At 53.5% G+C, this 17,407-nt stretch overlaps 2 protein-coding genes across 3 annotated transcripts in view; one reads left to right on the top strand and one right to left on the bottom strand.

Annotated features, from left to right (window-relative positions):
* NOP14 (NOP14 nucleolar protein) overlaps nt 1–10,801 on the bottom strand; it is an 85,413-nt gene extending 74,612 nt beyond the window's left edge. For both annotated transcript variants that reach the window (XM_038745597.1, XM_038745596.1), the window contains exon 1: nt 10,471–10,801. In XM_038745597.1, the coding sequence (XP_038601525.1) occupies nt 10,471–10,704 (234 nt within the window). In that variant the 5' untranslated portion in view covers nt 10,705–10,801. The remainder of the gene's footprint in view (nt 1–10,470) is intronic.
* Nucleotides 10,802–13,966: 3,165 nt separating this feature from the next.
* Nucleotides 13,967–17,407, top strand: part of GRK4 (G protein-coupled receptor kinase 4) — a 221,929-nt gene continuing 218,488 nt past the window's right edge. The window contains exon 1 of the mRNA XM_038745522.1: nt 13,967–15,621. Within this exon, the coding sequence (XP_038601450.1) occupies nt 15,570–15,621 (52 nt within the window). The 5' untranslated portion in view covers nt 13,967–15,569. The remainder of the gene's footprint in view (nt 15,622–17,407) is intronic.

Consider the following 17,407-nt stretch of genomic DNA (forward strand, 5'->3'; position numbering starts at 1 on the left):
CGAAGTGAAGTAATAATCATAATAAATAATGATGGCTTTATTGAGTGCTTACTATGTGCAGAGCACTGTTCTAAGTGCTGGGGAGGTTACAAGGTGATCAGGTTGTCCCACGGCGGGCTCACAGTCTTAATCCCCATTTGACAGATGAGGTACTGAGGCACAGCGAAGTGAAGTAATAATCATAATAAATAATGATGGCATTTATTAAGCGCTTACTATGCGCAAAGCACTGTTCTAAGCATTGGGGAGGTTACAAGGTGATCAGGTTGCCCCACGGGGGGCTCACAGTCTTAATCCCCATTTGACAGATCAGGTACTGAGGCACAGCGAAGTGAAGTAATAATCATAATAAATAATGATGGCATTTATTAAGCGCTTACTGTATGCAAAGCACTGTTCGAAGCGCTGGGGAGGTTACAAGGTGATCAGGTTGTCCCACGGGGGGCTCACAGTCTTAATCCCCATTTGACAGATGAGGTACTGAGGCCCAGAGAAGTGAAGTGAGTTGCCCTAAGTCCCACAGCTGACAATTGGCGGTGGCAGGATTTGAACCCGTGACCTCTGACTCCAAAGCCCAGGTTCCTGCCACTAACCCACGCTGCTTCTCCAGACCCTTGTCTGCTGTGTGATCTTGGGCAAATCACTTCCCTTCTCTGTGCCTCAGTTCCCTCTACTTGTTTTGTTGTCTGTCTCCCCCCTTCTGGACTGTGAGCCCGTTACTGGGCAGGGACCGTCTCTATCCGTTGCCGATTGTAATAATAATAATAATAATGATGGCATTTGTTAAGCGGTTACTACGTGCAAAGCACTGTTCTAAGTGCTGGGGGGGATTCAAGTTGTCCCATGTGGGGCTCACAGTCTTAATCCCCCTTTTACAGATGAGGTGAATGAGGCTCAGAGAAGGGAAGTAACTTGCCCAAGGTCACCCAGCAGACATGTGGCCGAAATGGGATTCGAACCCATGACCTCTGACTCCAAAGCCCGGGCTCTTTCCACTGAGCCTCTCAGGTCAACACCAGTGGGGAATCTTTGCTCCGAGAAAGTCCCAGAGGGAGAAGAGTTGGACGAGGGAGTGGGAGAAGAGCAGATAAGGGCCAAGAGCCAGGTTCGTTTCCAAGGAGTCGGTCTTTGGTCTGTATAGTTGTCTCTCCCTGCCTCCTGCTCCCAGAATAATAATAATAATAATAATAATCATGATGGCATTAATTAAGCACTTACTATGCGCAAAGCACTGTTCTAAGCACTGGGGTGGTTACAAGGTGATCAGGTTGTCCCACGGGGGGGCTCACAGACTTGATCCCCATTTGACAGATGAGGTCACTGAGGCCCGGAGAAGTGAATCAATCAATCAATCATATTTATTGAGCGCTTACTATGTGCAGAGCACTGTACTAAGCGCTTGGGAAGTACAAATTGGCAACACATAGAGACAGTCCCTACCCAACAGTGGGCTCACAGTCTAAAAGTGAAGCCTTCCTTCCTTCCTCTCCCCCTCTCCATCCCCCCCATCTTACCTCCTTCCCTTCCCCACAGCACCTGTATATATGTTTGTCCATATTTATTACTCTATTTATTTTACTTGTACATATCTATCCTATTTATTTTATTTTGTTAGTAGGTTTGGTTTTGTTCTCTGTCTCCCCCTTTTAGACTGGGAGCCCACTGTTGGGTAGGGACTGTCTCTATGTGATGCCAATTTGTACTTCCCAAGCGCTTAGTACAGTGCTCTGCACACAGTAAGCGCTCAATAAATACGATTGATGATGAGGTTGTCCCACGGGGGGCTCACAGACTTAATCTCCATTTGACAGATGAGGTCACTGAGGCCCGGAGAAGTGAAGCGACTTGCCCCAAGTCACCCAGCTGACGGTTGGCGGAGCCGGGATCTGAACCCGTGACCTCCGACTCCAAAGCCCGGGCTCTTTCCACGGAGCCACGCTGCTGCTCAGAAGCGACTGGGGCTCGGGATCTCCCTCCTGCCACGGATCTCTCGTCTCTGAGGTCTTAAATTTGATGTCCGGAGAACTTCTCCCACTATCAATCAATCAATCATATTTATTGAGCGCTTACTATGTGCGGAGCACTGTACTAAGCGCTTGGGAAGTACAAATTGGCAACATATAGAGACAGTCCCTACCCAACATTGGGCTCACAGTCTAAAAGGGGGAGACAGAGAAAAAAAAAACCAAACATACTAACAAAATAAAATAGAATAGATATGTACAAGTAAAATAGAGTAATAAATATGTACAAACATATATACTATGCCAACCCCTCTTCGCTGCGATGTTCTCTGCCCCCAGGTCCCCACCGGAGAGGAAATAATAATAATAATAATAATAATGGCATTTATTAAGCGCTTACTATGTGCAAAGCACTGCTCTAAGCGCCGGGAGGATGCAGGGTGATGAGGTTGTCCCACGTGGGGCTCACAGTCTTCATCCCCATTTTCCAGATGAGGGAACTGAGGCCCAGAGAAGGGAAGTGACTGGCCCAAAGTCACACAGCTGACGAGTGGCGGAGCCGGCATTTGAACCCAGGACCTCTGACTCCAAAGCCCGGGCTCTTTCCCACTGAGCCGCGCTGCTGCTGGAAGATGCAGCAGCATTGGGAGCAGCCCGAGAGTCACTTGGTACTCCTCACGGACTTCCCAAGCGCTTAGTACAGTGCTCTGCATACAGGAAGCACTCAGTAAAGTCGACTGAATGAATGAAAATGGGGATGGAGACTGTGAGCCCCATGTGGGCCAGGAAATGTATCCAACCCCATCTGCTTGTATGTAACCCAGCACTTATGGGACACTGCCTGGCACATAGTAAGCGCTTAAGGGGCACTATAATTATTCTTATTAATAATAATAATAATAACAATAATAATAATGATGGTATTTGTTAAGCGCTTACTATGTGCCAAGCACTGTTCTAAGCGCTGGGGTAGATAGAAGATAATCAGGTCGTCCCACGTGGGGCTCACAGCCTTCATCCCCATTTTACAGATGACGGAACTGAGGCCCAGGGAAGTGACTTGACCAAAGTCACACAGCTGACAATGATAATAATAATAACGATAGCACTTATTAAGTGCTTACTATGTGCCAAGCACTGTTCTTAGCGCTGGGGTAGATACAAGATAATCAGGTCGTCCCACATGGGGCTCACAGCCTTCTTCCCCATTTTACAGATGACGGAACTGAGGCCCAGGGAAGTGACTTGCTCAAAGTCACACAGCTGACAATAATAATAATAATGATAGCATTTATTAAGCGCTTACTATGTGCCAAGCACTGTTCTAAGCGCTGGGGTAGATACAAGATAACCAGGTCGTCCCACGCGGGGCTCACAGCCTTCATCCCCATTTTACAGATGACGGAACTGAGGCCCAGGGAAGTGACTTGCCCAAAGTCACACAGCTGTCAATAATAATAATAATAATGATAGCATTTATTAAGCGCTTACTATGTGCCAAGCACTGTTCTTAGCGCTGGGGTAGATACCAGATAATCAGGTTGTCCCACGTGGGGCTCACAGCCTTCATCCCCATTTTACAGATGACGGAACTGAGGCCCAGGGAAGTGACTTGCCCAAAGTCACACAGCTGACAATAATAATAATAATGATAGTATTTATTAAGTGCTTAGTATGTGCCAAGCACTGTTCTAAGCACTGGGGTAGATACAAGATAATCAGGTTGTCCCACGCGGGGCTCACAGCCTTCATCCCCATTTTACAGATGACGGAACTGAGGCCCGGGAAGTGACTTGCCCAAAGTCACACAGCTGACAATAATAATAACAATAATGATAGCATTTATTAAGCGCTTACTATGTGCCAAGCACTGTTCTTAGCGCTGGGGTAGATACAAGATAATCAGGTTGTCCCACGTGGGGCTCACAGCCTTCATCCCCATTTTACAGATGACGGAACTGAGGCCCAGGGAAGTGACTTGCCCAAAGTCACACAGCTGACAATAATAATAATAATAATGATAGCATTTATTAAGCGCTTACTATGTGCCAAGCACTGTTCTAAGCACTGGGGTAGATACAAGATAATCAGGTTGTCCCACGCGGGGCTCACAGCCTTCATCCCCATTTTACAGATGACGAAACTGAGGACCAGGGAAGTGACTTGCCCAAAGTCACACAGCTGACAATAATAATAATAACGATAGCATTTATTAAGTGCTTACTATGTGCCAAGCACTGTTCTAAGCGCTGGGGTAGATACAAGATAATCAGGTTGTCCCACGTGGGGCTCACAGCCTTCATCCCCATTTTACAGATGACAGAACTGAGGCCCAGGGAAGTGACTTGCCCAAAGTCACACAGCTGACAATGATAATAATAATAACGATAGCATTTATTAAGTGCTTACTATGTGCCAAGCACTGTTCTTAGCGCTGCAGTAGATACAAGATAATCAGGTCGTCCCACGTGGGGCTCACAGCCTTCATCCCCATTTGACAGATGACGGAACTGAGGCCCAGGGAAGTGACTTGCCCAAAGTCACACAGCTGACAATGCTAATAATAATAATGATAGCATTTATTAAGCGCTTACTATGTGCCAAGCACTGTTCTTAGCACTGGGGTAGATACAAGGTAATCAGGTTGTCCCACGTGGGGCTCACAGCCTTCATCCCCATTTTACAGATGACGGAACTGAGGCCCAGGGAAGTGACTTGCCCAAAGTCACACAGCTGACATCATCCCCATTTTACAGATGACGGAACTGAGGCCCAGGGAAGTGACTTGCCCAAAGTCACACAGCTGACAATAATAATAATAATAATAATAGCATTTATTAAGCGCTTACTATGTGCCAAGCACTGTTCTAAGCGCTGGGGTAGATACAAGATAATCAGGTTGTCCCACGTGGGGCTCACAGCCTTCATCCCCATTTTACAGATGACGGAACTGAGGCCCAGGGAAGTGACTTGCCCAAAGTCACACAGCTGACAAGAATAATAATAATAATAATAATGATAGCATTTATTAAGCACTTACTATGTGCCAAGCACTGTTCTTAGAGCTGGGGTAGATACAAGGTAATCAGGTTGTCCCACGTGGGGCTCACAGCCTTCATCCCCATTTTACAGATGACGGAACTAAGGCCCAGGGAAGTGACTTGCCCAAAGTCACACAGCTGACAATGCTAATAATAATAATGATAGCATTTATTAAGCGCTTACTATGTGCAAGGCACTGTTCTAAGCGCTGGGAAGTGGCTATGTGACTTAGAGAATCAAATAATAATATTAATGATAGCATTTATTAAGTGCTTACTATGTGCAAAGCACTGCTCTAAGCGCTGGGAAGTGGCTATGTGACATTATCAGAGAATCAAATAATAATAATAATGAGAGCATTTATTAAGCGCTTACTATGTGCAAAGCACTGTTCTAAGCGCTGGGAAGTGGCTATGTGACATCAGAGCATCAAATAATAATAATAATGAGAGCATTTATTAAGCGCTTACTATGTGCAAAGCAGTGTTCTAAGCGCCGGGAAGTGGCTATGTGACTTATTATCAGAGAATCAAATAATAATATTAATGAGAGCATTTATTAAGCGCTTACTATGTGCAAAGCACTGTTCTAAGCGCTGGGAAGTGGCCATGTGACTGTTATTAGAGAATCAGCGGCGTGGCTCAGTGGAAAGAACATGGACTTTGGAGTCAGAGGTCATGGGTTCAAATCCCAGCTCCACCCCTTGTCAGCTGTGTGACTTTGGGCAAGTCACTTCACTTGTCTGGGCCTCAGTTCCCTCCTCTGTAAAATGGGGATGAAGACTGTGAGCCCCACGTGGGACTACCTGATTACCTTGCATCTACCCCAGCGCTTAGAACAGTGCTTGGCACATAGAAAGCGCTTAAGAAATACCAATATTATTATTATTATCATTAAGAGACGGGACTTGGGAGGCAGGAGTCCTGGGTTCTAATCCCCGCTCCGTTGCTGGTCAGCTGTGTGGCTTTGGGCAGGTCACTTCACTTCTTTGTGCCTCAGTTCCCCCATCTGTAAAACGGGGATTGAGACTGTGAGCCCCCCGTGGGACAACCTGATGACCTGGTATCTACCCAGATACCAGGGGAGGGTAGATACAAGGCGATCAGGTTGTCCCTCGGGGGGCTCACAGTCTTCATCCCCATTTTACAGAGGAGGGAACTGAGGCACAGAGAAGTGAAGTGACTTGCCCAAAGTCATACAGCTGACAAGTGGCTATGTGACTGTTATTATTATCAGAGAAGCAGCGTGGCTCAGTGGAAAGAGCCAGGGCTTGGGAGTCAGAGGCCATGGGTTCGAATCCCAGCTCCGCCAACTAACTGTGTGACTTTGGTCAAGTCACTTCACTTCTCTGGGCCTCAGTTATCTCATTTGCACATATTTATTACTCTATTTTTTATTTATTTTACTTGTACATATCTATTCTATTTATTTTATTTTGTTAGTATGTTTGGTTTTGTTCTCTGTCTCCCCCTTCTAAACTGTTGGGTAGGGACCGTCTCTCTATGCTGCCAACTTGTACTTCCCAAGCGCTTAGTACAGTGCTCTGCACACAGTAAGCGCTCAATAAATACGATTGATTGATCTGTAAAATGGGGATTAAAACTGTGAGCCCCCCGTGGGACAATCTGATCACCTTGTAACCTCCCCAGCGCTTAGAACAGTGCTTTGCACATAGTAAGCACCTAACAAATACCATTATTATTATTATTATTGGGAGTCAGAGCTCATAGGTTCGAATCCCAGCTCCGCCAATTGTCAGCTGTGTGGCTTTGGGCAAGTCACTTCACTTCTCTGGGCCTCAGTTACCTCATCTGGAAAATGGGGATTAAGACTGTGAGCCCCCCATGGGACAACCTGATCACCTTGTAGCCTCCCCAGCATTTAGAACAGTGCTTTGCACATAGTAAGCGCTTAATAAATGCCATCATTATTATTATTACCCCAGTGCTTATAACAGTGCTTGGCACATAGTAAGCGCTTAACAAATACCATCATTATTATTATTACCCCAGCACTTTGAACAGTGCTTGGCTACAATAGTAAGTCCTTAAACACCACTGATATATATATATATTTTTAACCGGAAAGGTAGCAGCGTGGCTTGGTGGAAAGAGCCCGGGCTTGAGAGTCAGAGGGCGTGGGTTCTAATCCCGACTCCGCCACTCGCCAGCTGTGTGACTCTGGGCAAGTCACTTCACTTCTCTGCCTCAGTTACCTCATCTGGAAAATGTAAAATACTATGTTTTGTTTTGTTGTCTGTCTCCCCCTTCTAGACTGTGAGCCCGTTGTTGGGTAGGGACCGTCTCTCTATGTCACCTACTTGTACTTCCCAAGCGCTTAGTACAGAGCTCTGCACACAGTAAGGGCTCAATAAATACGATCGAATGAATGAAATGGGGATGAATAATAATAATAACGATGGCTTCTATTAAGCGCTTACTATGTGCAAAAAACTGTTCTAAGCGCTGGGGAGGTTGCAAGGTAATCAGGCTGTCCCACTGGGGCTCACAGTCTTAATCCCCATTTTACAGATGAGGTCACTGAGGCACAGAGAAGTCAAGTGATTTGCCCAAAGTCACACAGCTGACAAGTGGCGGGGCCGGGATTTAATAACAATAATAATGATAGCATTTATTAAGCGCTTAGTATGTGCAAAGCACTGTTCTAAGCGCTGGGGAGGTTACAAGGTGATCAGGTTGTCCCACGGGGGGCTCACAGTCTTAATCCCCATTTTACAGATGAGATAACTGAGGCACAGAGAAGTGAAGTGACTTGCCCAAAGTCACATGGCTGGCAATTGGCAGAGCCGGGATCTGAACCCACGACCTCTGACTCCAAAGCCCGGGCTCTTTCCACTGAGCCACGCTGCTTCTCTGGAGACTTTGAGTCCCACGTGGGACAACCTGATAATAACAATGATGGCATTTATTAAGTGTTTACTATGTGCAAAGCACTGGGGAGGTTACAAGGTGATCAGGTTGTCCCATTTGGGGGGGGCTCACAGTCTTAAACCCCATTTTACAGATGCGGTAACTGAGGCCCAGAGAAGTTCATTCATTCATTCAATCGTACTTATTGAGCGCTTACTGTGTGCAGAGCACTGTACTAAGCGCTTGGGAAGCACAAATTGGCAACATATAGAGACGGTCAATCAATCAATCAATCATATTAATTAAGTGCTTACTGGGTGCAGAGCACTGTACTAAACTCTTGGGAAGTCCAAGTTGGCAACATACAGAGACAGTCCCTATCCAACAGTGGGCTCACAGTCTAGAAGGGGGAGACAGAGAACAAAACAAAACATATTAACAAAATAAAATAAATAGAATAAATATGTACAAGTAAAATAAAGAAATGAAGTGAGTTGCCCAAAGTCACACAGCTGACAATTGGTGGAGCCGGGATTTGAACCCACGACCCCTGACTCCAAAGCCCGGGCTCTTTCCACTGGGCCACGCTGCTTCTCTGAAGACTGTGCGTCCCACGTGGGACAACCTGATAATAATAATGATGGCATTTCTTAGGCGCTTACTATGTGCAAGGCACTGTTCTAAGCGCTGGGGAGGTTACAAGGTGATCAGGTTGTCCCACGTGGGGCTCACAATCTTAATCCCCATTTTACAGATGAGGGAACTGAGGCTCAGAGAATCAATCATATTTATTGAGCGCTTACTGTGTGCAGAGCACTGTACTAAGCGCTTGGGAAGTACAAGTTGGCAACATATAGAGACAGTCCCTACCCAACAGTGGGTTCACAGTCTAGACGGGGGAGACAGAGAACAAAACAAAACATATTAACAAAATAAAATAGAATAAATATGTACAAGTAAAATAAATAAATGAAGTGAGTTGCCCAAAGTCACAGAGCTGACAATTGATGGAGCCGGGATTTGAACCCACGACCCCTGACTCCAAAGCCCGGGCTCTTTCCAGTGGGCCACGCTGCTTCTCTGAGACTGTGCGTCCCACGTGGGACAACCTGATAATAATAATGATGGCATTTCTTAGGCGCTTACTATGTGCAAGGCGCTGTTCTAAGCGCTGGGGCGGTTACAAGGTGATCAGGTTGTCCCACGTGGGGCTCACAATCTTAATCCCCATTTTACAGATGAGGTAACTGAGGCTCAGAGAAGAGAAGCCGGGTTCGAATCCCGGCTCTGCCACATGTCTGCTGTGTGACCTTGGGCAAGTCACTTCACTTCTCTGAGCCTCAGTTACCTCATCTGTAAAATGGGGTTGAGGTCTGTGAGCCCCACGCGGGACAACCTGATCACCTTGTATCCCCCCCCCAGCGCTTAGAACAGTGCTTTACACATAGTAAGTGCTTAACAAATGCCATCATTTTTTTATTATTTTTCATTATTTTATCAGGTTGTCCCACGTGGGGCTCACAATCTTAACCCCCATTTTGATAATAATAATAATGTTGGCATTTGTTAAGCGCTTACTATGTGCAAAGCACTGTTCTAAGCGCTGGGGGGGATACAAAGTGATCAGGTTGTCCCATGTGGGGTTCACAGTCTTAATCCCCATTTTACAGATGTGGGAACTGAGGCTCGGGGAAGTTAAGTGAGTTGCCCAAGGTCACACAGCAGACGTTGTATCCACCCCAGTGCTTGGCACAACGTAAGCGCTGAACAACCGCCACTATTATTATCAATCAATCAATCGTATTTATTGAGCACTTACTGTGCGCAGAGCACTGTACCAAGCGCTTGGGAAGTACAAGTTGGCAACATATAGAGACAGTCATCATCATCATCAATCGTATTTATTGAGCGCTTACTACGTGCAGAGCACTGTACTAAGCGCTTGGGAAGTACAAATTGGCAACACAGAGAGACAGTCCCTACCCAACAGTGGGCTCCCAGTCTAAAAGGGGGAGACAGAGAACAAAACCAAACATACTAACAACATAAAATAAATAGAATAGATATCATCATCATCAATCGTATTTATTGAGCGCTTACTATGTGCAGAGCACTGGACTAAGCGCTTGGGAAGTACAAAATGGCAACATACAGAGGCAGTTCCTACCCAACAGTGGGCTCACAGTCTAAAAGGGGGAGACAGAGAACAAAACCAAACATACTAACAAACTAAAATATAATAGATATGTACAAGTAAAATAGAGTAATAAATATGTACAAACATATATACAGGTGCTGTGGGGAAGGGAAGGAGGTAAGAAGGGGGGGATGGAGAGGGGGACGAGGGGGAGAGGAAGGAAGGGGCTCAGTCTGGGAATCAATCAATCAATCGTACTTAGTGAGTGAAAACTGTGTGCAGAGCACTGTACTAAGCGCTTGGGAAGTACAAGTTGGCAACATATAGAGCCAGTCCCTACCCAACAGTGGGCTTCCAGTCTAAAAGGACTGTGATGATAATAATTATTATTATTATCATTATTATTTCCCTTTTCGCAGCAACCATTCCCCCCAACTCGGGGCCTGGCCGGACTTACCTTCCTGATGGCCTTGGCTCGGGACACTCCGGGCAGCCCCACGTCGTGGCGGGTTTTCCTCCCCAGGATGTGAAATTTCTGGCGATTGACCTTGACCTCGAAGGGGTTGGCCATGGTCTTGGCCATGGTCTTGCCCCTGGGGTTGGCCATGGTGTTGGCCATGGTGTTGGCCCAACTTCCGGTTTGGCCCCCGGGGGCCTTCCCCTTGGCCCGTCCCGCCCGGGCCTTGCCCATCACGTCGCCTCAGGGCTCCCGAGGTGGCCACGGGCTAACGGAGGCCCTCAACGGTCGCCCACGGCCCCGAAATGGCGACCGCCTCTCGCCCTCTGACCCCCACCAACTCAAGAAGCGCTTCAGTTAGCCGCACCAGGCCGCCCGCCCTCGGCCAAATCTCGCGAGAGCCGGTCGCTAACCGCGCGCGCCTACAAATCCCGGCGTGCACCGCTCCCGCAGCCCCGTGTCCCCAATGGGGCGGAGCCCCGCTGCCTTCTGGGAGTTGTAGGCGCGGGGCGTGGGGGGGGGCGCGGCCTTGGGGAGGGAGGGAGGGAGAAAGAGGGCGGGCGGTTGGTTGGGCGCTGGAGGGGGGGATGAAAATGAGAAGGCAGCTGCTCCGCCTTCTTCACCTCCTTCTGCTCCTTCTCTTCATGGTGCTGGTCCTCCCTTGCCGCCTGGGTCCTTCCCGCCGAAGGGCGAGCGCGCAGGGAGATGGGGATGTTGCCAATTTGTACTTCCCAAGCTGTTAGTACAGTGCCCTGCACACAGTAAGCGCTCAATAAATACGATTGATGATGATGATGATGACGGGACCCCGCAGACACGTTGGCCCGGGACCGGCCCTGACAGGACCAGGCCCGGGGCCACACTGACAGGGCAGGCCCGGACAGGACCAGGACAAGGACATAGACCGGCCCTGACAGGACCAGGACAAGGAACAAGACCGGCCCTGACAGGACCAGGGCAAGGAACAAGACCAGCCCTGACAGGACCAGGGCAAGGACCAAGACCGGCCCTGACAGGACCAGGACAAGGAACAAGACCGGCCCTGACAGGACCAGGACAAGGACCAGGACCGGCCCTGACAGGTCCAGGCCCGAGGCCACCCTGACAGGAGCAGGACAAGGACCAGGACCAGCCCTGACAGGTCCAGGCCCGGGGCCACCCTGACAGAACCAGGACCAGGCCCGGGACACCCTGACAGGACCAGGACAAGGACCCAGACCGGCCCTGACAGGACCAGGCACGGGACCACCCTGACAGGACCAGGACAAGGACCAAGACTGGTCCTGATAGGACCAGGACAAGGACCAAGACCGGCCCTGACCAGACCAGGCCCGGGACCACACTGACAGGACCAGGACAAGGAGCAGGACCAGCCCTGACAGGACCAGGCCCGGGACCGCCCTGACAGGACCAGGACAAGGACCCAGACCGGCCCTGACAGGACCAGGACAAGGACCCAGACCGGCCCTGACAGGACCAGGCACGGGACCACCCTGACAGGACCAGGACAAGGACCAAGACTGGTCCTGGTAGGACCAGGACAAGGACCAAGACCGGCCCTGACCAGACCAGGCCCGGGACCACACTGACAGGACCAGGACAAGGAGCAGGACCAGCCCTGACAGGACCAGGCCCGGGACCACCCTGACAGGACCAGGACAAGGACCCAGACCGGCCCTGACAGGACCAGGACAAGGACCCAGACCGGCCCTGACAGGACCAGGCACGGGACCACCCTGACAGGACCAGGACAAGGACCAAGACTGGTCCTGGTAGGACCAGGACAAGGACCAAGACCGGCCCTGACCAGACCAGGTCCGGGACCACCCTGACAGGACCAGGACAAGGACCAAGACCGGCCCTGACAGGACCAGGCCTGGGACCACACTGACAGGACCGGCCCTGACGGGACCAGGACAAGCACCAGGACTGGCCCTGACAAGACCAGGCCTGGGACCACCCTGTCAGGACCGGCCCAGACAGGACAAGGACCCAGACCGGCCCTGACAAGACCAGGTCTGGGACCACCCTGTCAGGACCGGCCCTGACAGGACAAGGACCCAGACCAGCCCTGACAGGACCAGGTCCGGGATCACCCTGACTGGACCGGCCCTGACAGGACCAGGACAAGGACCAAGACTGGCCCTGACAGGACCAGGAAAAGGACCCAGGCCAGCCCTGACAGGACCAGGCCCGGGGCCACCCTGACAAGACCAGGCCAAGGACCAGGACCAGCCCTGACAGGACCGGCCCTGACAGGACCAGGCCCGGGACCACCCTGACAGGATCGGTCCTGACAGGACCAGGACCAGGCCCGGGACCACCCTGACAGGACCAGGACAAGGACCAGGACCGGCCCTGACAGGACCAGGACCAGGACCAGGCCCGGGAGCACCCTGACAGGACCGGCCCTGACAGGACCAGGCCCGGGACCACCCTGACAGGACCAGGACAAGGACAAGGACCCAGATCGGCCCTGACAGGACCAGGCCCGGGACCACCCTGACAAGACCAGGACCAGGCCCGGGACCACCCTGACAAGACCAGGACAAGGACCAGGACCGGCCCTGACAAGACCAGGACAAGGACCAGGACCGGCCCTGACAGGACCAGGACAAGGACCAGGACCGGCCCTGACAGGACCAGGACAAGGACCAGGACCGGCCCTGACAGGACCAGGACAAGGACCAGGACCGGCCCTGACAGGACCAGGGCAAGGACCAGGATTGGCCCTGACAGGACCAGGCCTGGGACCACCCTGACAGGACCAGGACAAGGACCCAGATCGGCCCTGACAGGACCAGGCCCGAGACCACCCTGACAAGACCAGGACAAGGACCAGGACCGGCCCTGACAAGACCAGGACAAGGACCAGGACCGGCCCTGACAGGACCAGGACAAGGACCAGGACCGGCCCTTACAGGACCAGGCCCGAGACCACCCTGACAGGACCAGGACAAAGGACCAAGACTGGCCCTGACAGGACCAGGCCCGGGACCAGGACAAAGGACCAAGACCGGCCCTGACAGGACCAGGCCGGGACCAGGCTAACAAGGACTGGCCTTGACAGGACTGGGCCCAGGCTGACAGGACCAAGCCCAGGCCCAGGCCTGGGACCAGGCTGACAAGGGCCAGCCCAGGACCAGGCCCGGGCCCAGGCTGACAGGCCCAGGAGCGGGCCAAGGCTGACAGGCCCAGGCCCAGGACCAGCCCAGACAGGCCCAGGACCAGGACCAGCCCTGACAGGCCCAGGCCCAGGACCAGCCCAGACAGGCCCAGGACCAGGACCAGCCCTGACAGGACCAGGCCTGGGCTGACATCCAGGCCCGGGACCAGGCTGACAAGGGCCAGCCCTGACAGGACTCGGCCCAGGCTGACAGGACCAGCCTTGACAGGACGGGGCCCAGGCTGACAGGACCAGCCCTGACAGGCCCAGGCCCAGGACCAGACTAACAAGGGCCAGTCCTGACAGGACCGGGCCCAGGCTGACAGGACCAGTTGTGACAAGACCGGGACCAGGCTGACAGGCCCAGCCCTGACAGGACCGGGCCCAGGCTGACAGGCCCAGGACTAGGCTAACAAGGGCCAGCCCTGACAGGACCAGGCCTGGGACTAGGCTGACATGGGCCAGCCCTGACAGGACCGGACCCAGGCCCAGGCCCGGGACCAGACTGACAGGCCCAGTCCTGACAGGCTGACAAGAGCGGGCCCAGGCTGACAGGCCCAGCCCTGACAGGTACGGGCCCAGGCTGACAGGCCCAGGAGTGGGCCCAGGCTGACAGGCCCAGCCCTGACAGGAGCGGGCCCAGGCTGACAGGCCCAGGAGTTGGCTCAGGCTGATAGGCCCAGCCCTGACAGAACCAGAAGTGGGCCCAGGTTGACAGGCCCAGCCCTGACAGGAGCGGGCCCAGCCTGACAGGCCCAGGAGTGGGCCTAGCCTGACAGGCCCAGGCTAGTGGGCCCAGGCTGACAGGCCCAGGAGCGGGACCAGGCTGACAGAACCAGGAGTGGGCCCAGGCTGACAGGCCCAGGAGCGGGACCAGGCTGACAGGAGCGGGACCAGGCTGACAGAACCAGGAGCGGGCCCAGGCCGACAGAACCAGGAGCGGGCCCAGGCTGACAGAACCAGGAGCGGGCCCAGGCTGACAGAACCAGGAGCGGGCCCAGGCTGACCGGCCCAGCCCTGACAGGAGCGGGCCCAGGCCGACAGGCCCAGGAGTGGGCCCAGGCTGACAGAACCAGGAGCGGGCCCAGGCTGACAGGCCCAGCCCTGACAGGAGTGGGCCCAGGCTGACAGAACCAGGAGCGGGCCCAGGCTGACAGGCCCAGCCCTGACAGGAACAGGCCCAGGCTGACAGGCCCAGGAGCGGGCCCAGGCTGACAGGCCCAGCCCTGAGAGGAGTGGGCCCAGGCTGGCAGGCCCAGGAGTGGGCCCAGGCTGACAGGCCCAGCCCTGACAGGAGCGGGCCCAGGCTGACAGGCCCAGGCCGGACAGGAGTGGGTCCAGGCTGACAGGCCCAGGCTGACAGGCCCAGGAGTGGGCCCAGGCTGACAGAACCAAGAGCGGGCCCAGGTTGACAGGCCCAGCCCGGACAGGAGTGGGCCCAGGCTGACGACAGAACCAGGAGCGGGCCCAGGCTGACAGAACCAGTAGCGGGCCCAGGCTGACAGAACCAGTAGCGGGCCCAGGCTGACAGAACCAGGCTAGCGGGCCCAGGCTGAGAGGCCCAGCCCTGAGAGGAGCGGGCCCAGGACCGGGCTAACAAGGGCCAGCCCTGACAGGACCGGGCCCAGGCTGACGACAGGCCCAGGAGGACTAGCCCCAGGGGCAGCCGAGCTGGCCTCCTGCCCCCCTCGCTCCCCCGCCGGACCCCTGCGCCCAGTCAGAGGACCAGGACGAGGAGGAGGAGGAGGAAGGGGAGGAGGAGGAGGAGGAGGACGGTGACAGGCGACAGAGTGTGGCGTCCCACGGCCCGGGGGAGAGATGCGCCTTGGTCGCCCCGGCTCCTCCTCCTCTTCTTCCTCCTCCTTCTCCTCCTCCTCCTCCTCCTCTTCTTCCTCCTCCTCCTTCTCCTCCTCCTCCCCGGCGGCGTTGGATCATGGAGATTGAGAATATCGTGGCCAACACGGTGCTCCTCAAAGCCCGCGAAGGTGAGGCCGCGGCCGGGGCCGGCCCCCTCTGTGTGTGTGTCCTTGGTGGGTGTGTGTGTGTGTGTGTTGTGGGGGTGTGTGTCTGCCTTGGGTGTGCGCGGGGAGGGGGCTGCCGAGGGGGGGAGAGCAGCCCCCGGGGGCCGGGGAGAAGCTGGAGGGTGGGTAAGGGGAGGCGTGGGCCTCTGTGTGTGAGTGAGTGTGTGTGTGTGTGTGTGTGAGAGAGTGTGTGTTTGTGTGTCTGTGTCTAGGGGGAGGGGGCAGCCGGAGGGGGAATGGGAACAGCTCGAAGAGGCCGGGGAAGAGCTGGGGGGGGGGGAGTGGAGTGGGTGGGTGGATGAGTGTGTTTGTGTGTATGTGTGTGTGTTTGTGTGTGTGTGTGCTTGTGTGTCTGTGTCTAGTGGGAGGGGGCTGCCGGAGGGGGAATGGGAACAGCTCGAAGAGGCCGGGGAAGAGCTGGGGGGGAGTGGAGTGGTTGTGTGGGTGGGGGTGTTTGTCTGTGTGTGTGTGTGTGTGTTCAGTGCCCAGCGCTTAGAACAGTGCTTTGCACATGGTAAACGCGTAATAGATGCCATCATTATTATTATTATCATTATTTGTGTGGCTGTGTCTAGCGGGAGGGGGCTGCCGGAGGGGGAATGGGAACAGCTCTAAGAGGCCGGGGAAGAGCTGGGGGGGGGGGGGGGGGGGGGGGGGGGGGGGAGTGGAGTGGGTGTGTGGATGGGTGTTTTTGTCTGTGTGTGTGTGTGTGTTCAGTGCCCAGCGCTTAGAACAGTGCTCTGCACATGGTAAACGCTTAACAGATGCCATTATTATTTTTGTTATTATTATTATTATTATCATGATTTGTGTGGCTGTGTCTAGCGGGAGGGGTCTGCCGGAGGGGGATTGGGAACAGCCCGAAGGGGCCGGGGAAAAGCCGGGGGGAGAGTGGAGTGGGTGGGTGGATGGGTGTGTTTGTCTGTGTGTGTGTGTGTGTGTGTGTGTGTGTGTGTGTTCAGTGCCCAGCGCTTAGAACAGTGCTTTGCACATGTAAACGCTTAACAGATGCCATTATTGTTATTATTTATTACCATTATCATGATTTGTGTGGCTGTGTCTAGGGGGAGGGGGCTGCCGGAGGGGGAATGGGAACAGCTCGAAGAGGCCGGGGAAGAACTGAGGGGGGGGGTGGGGGAGTGGAGTGGGTGTGTGGATGGGTGTGTTTGTCTGTGTGTGTGTGTTTGTGTGTATGTGTGTGTGTGTATGTGTTTGTGTGCATGTGTATAGTGGGAGGGGGCAGCCGAAGGGGGAATGGGAACAGCTCAGGCCGGGGAAGAGCTGGGGGAGGGGGGGGGTGGGGGGGGTGGAGTGGGTTTGTGGATGGGTGTGTTTGTCTGTGTGTGTGTGTGTTCAGTGTCCAGCGCTTAGAACAGTGCTTTGCACATGGTAAACGCTTAACAGATGCCATCATTATTATTATCATTGTTATTATCATGATTTGTGTGTATGTGTCTAGCGGGAGGGGGCAGCCGGAGGGGGAATGGGAACAGCTCGAAGAGGCCGGTGAAGAGCTGGGGGGGAGTGGAATGGTTGTGTGGATGGGTGTGTTTGTGTGTGTGTGTGTGTGTGTGTGTGTGTGTGCATGTGTATAGTGGGGGGGGCAGCCGAAGGGGGAATGGGAACAGCTCGAAGAGGCCGGGGAAGAGCTGGGGGAGGGGGGGGGGAGTGGAGTGGGTGTGTGGATGGGGGTGTTTGTGTGCTTGTGTGTATGTGTGTATGTGTGTGTGTGTGTGTGTGCATGTGTATA

Source organism: Tachyglossus aculeatus, chromosome 4 (assembly GCF_015852505.1).
Source record: "Tachyglossus aculeatus isolate mTacAcu1 chromosome 4, mTacAcu1.pri, whole genome shotgun sequence".
NCBI lineage: Eukaryota > Metazoa > Chordata > Mammalia > Monotremata > Tachyglossidae > Tachyglossus > Tachyglossus aculeatus.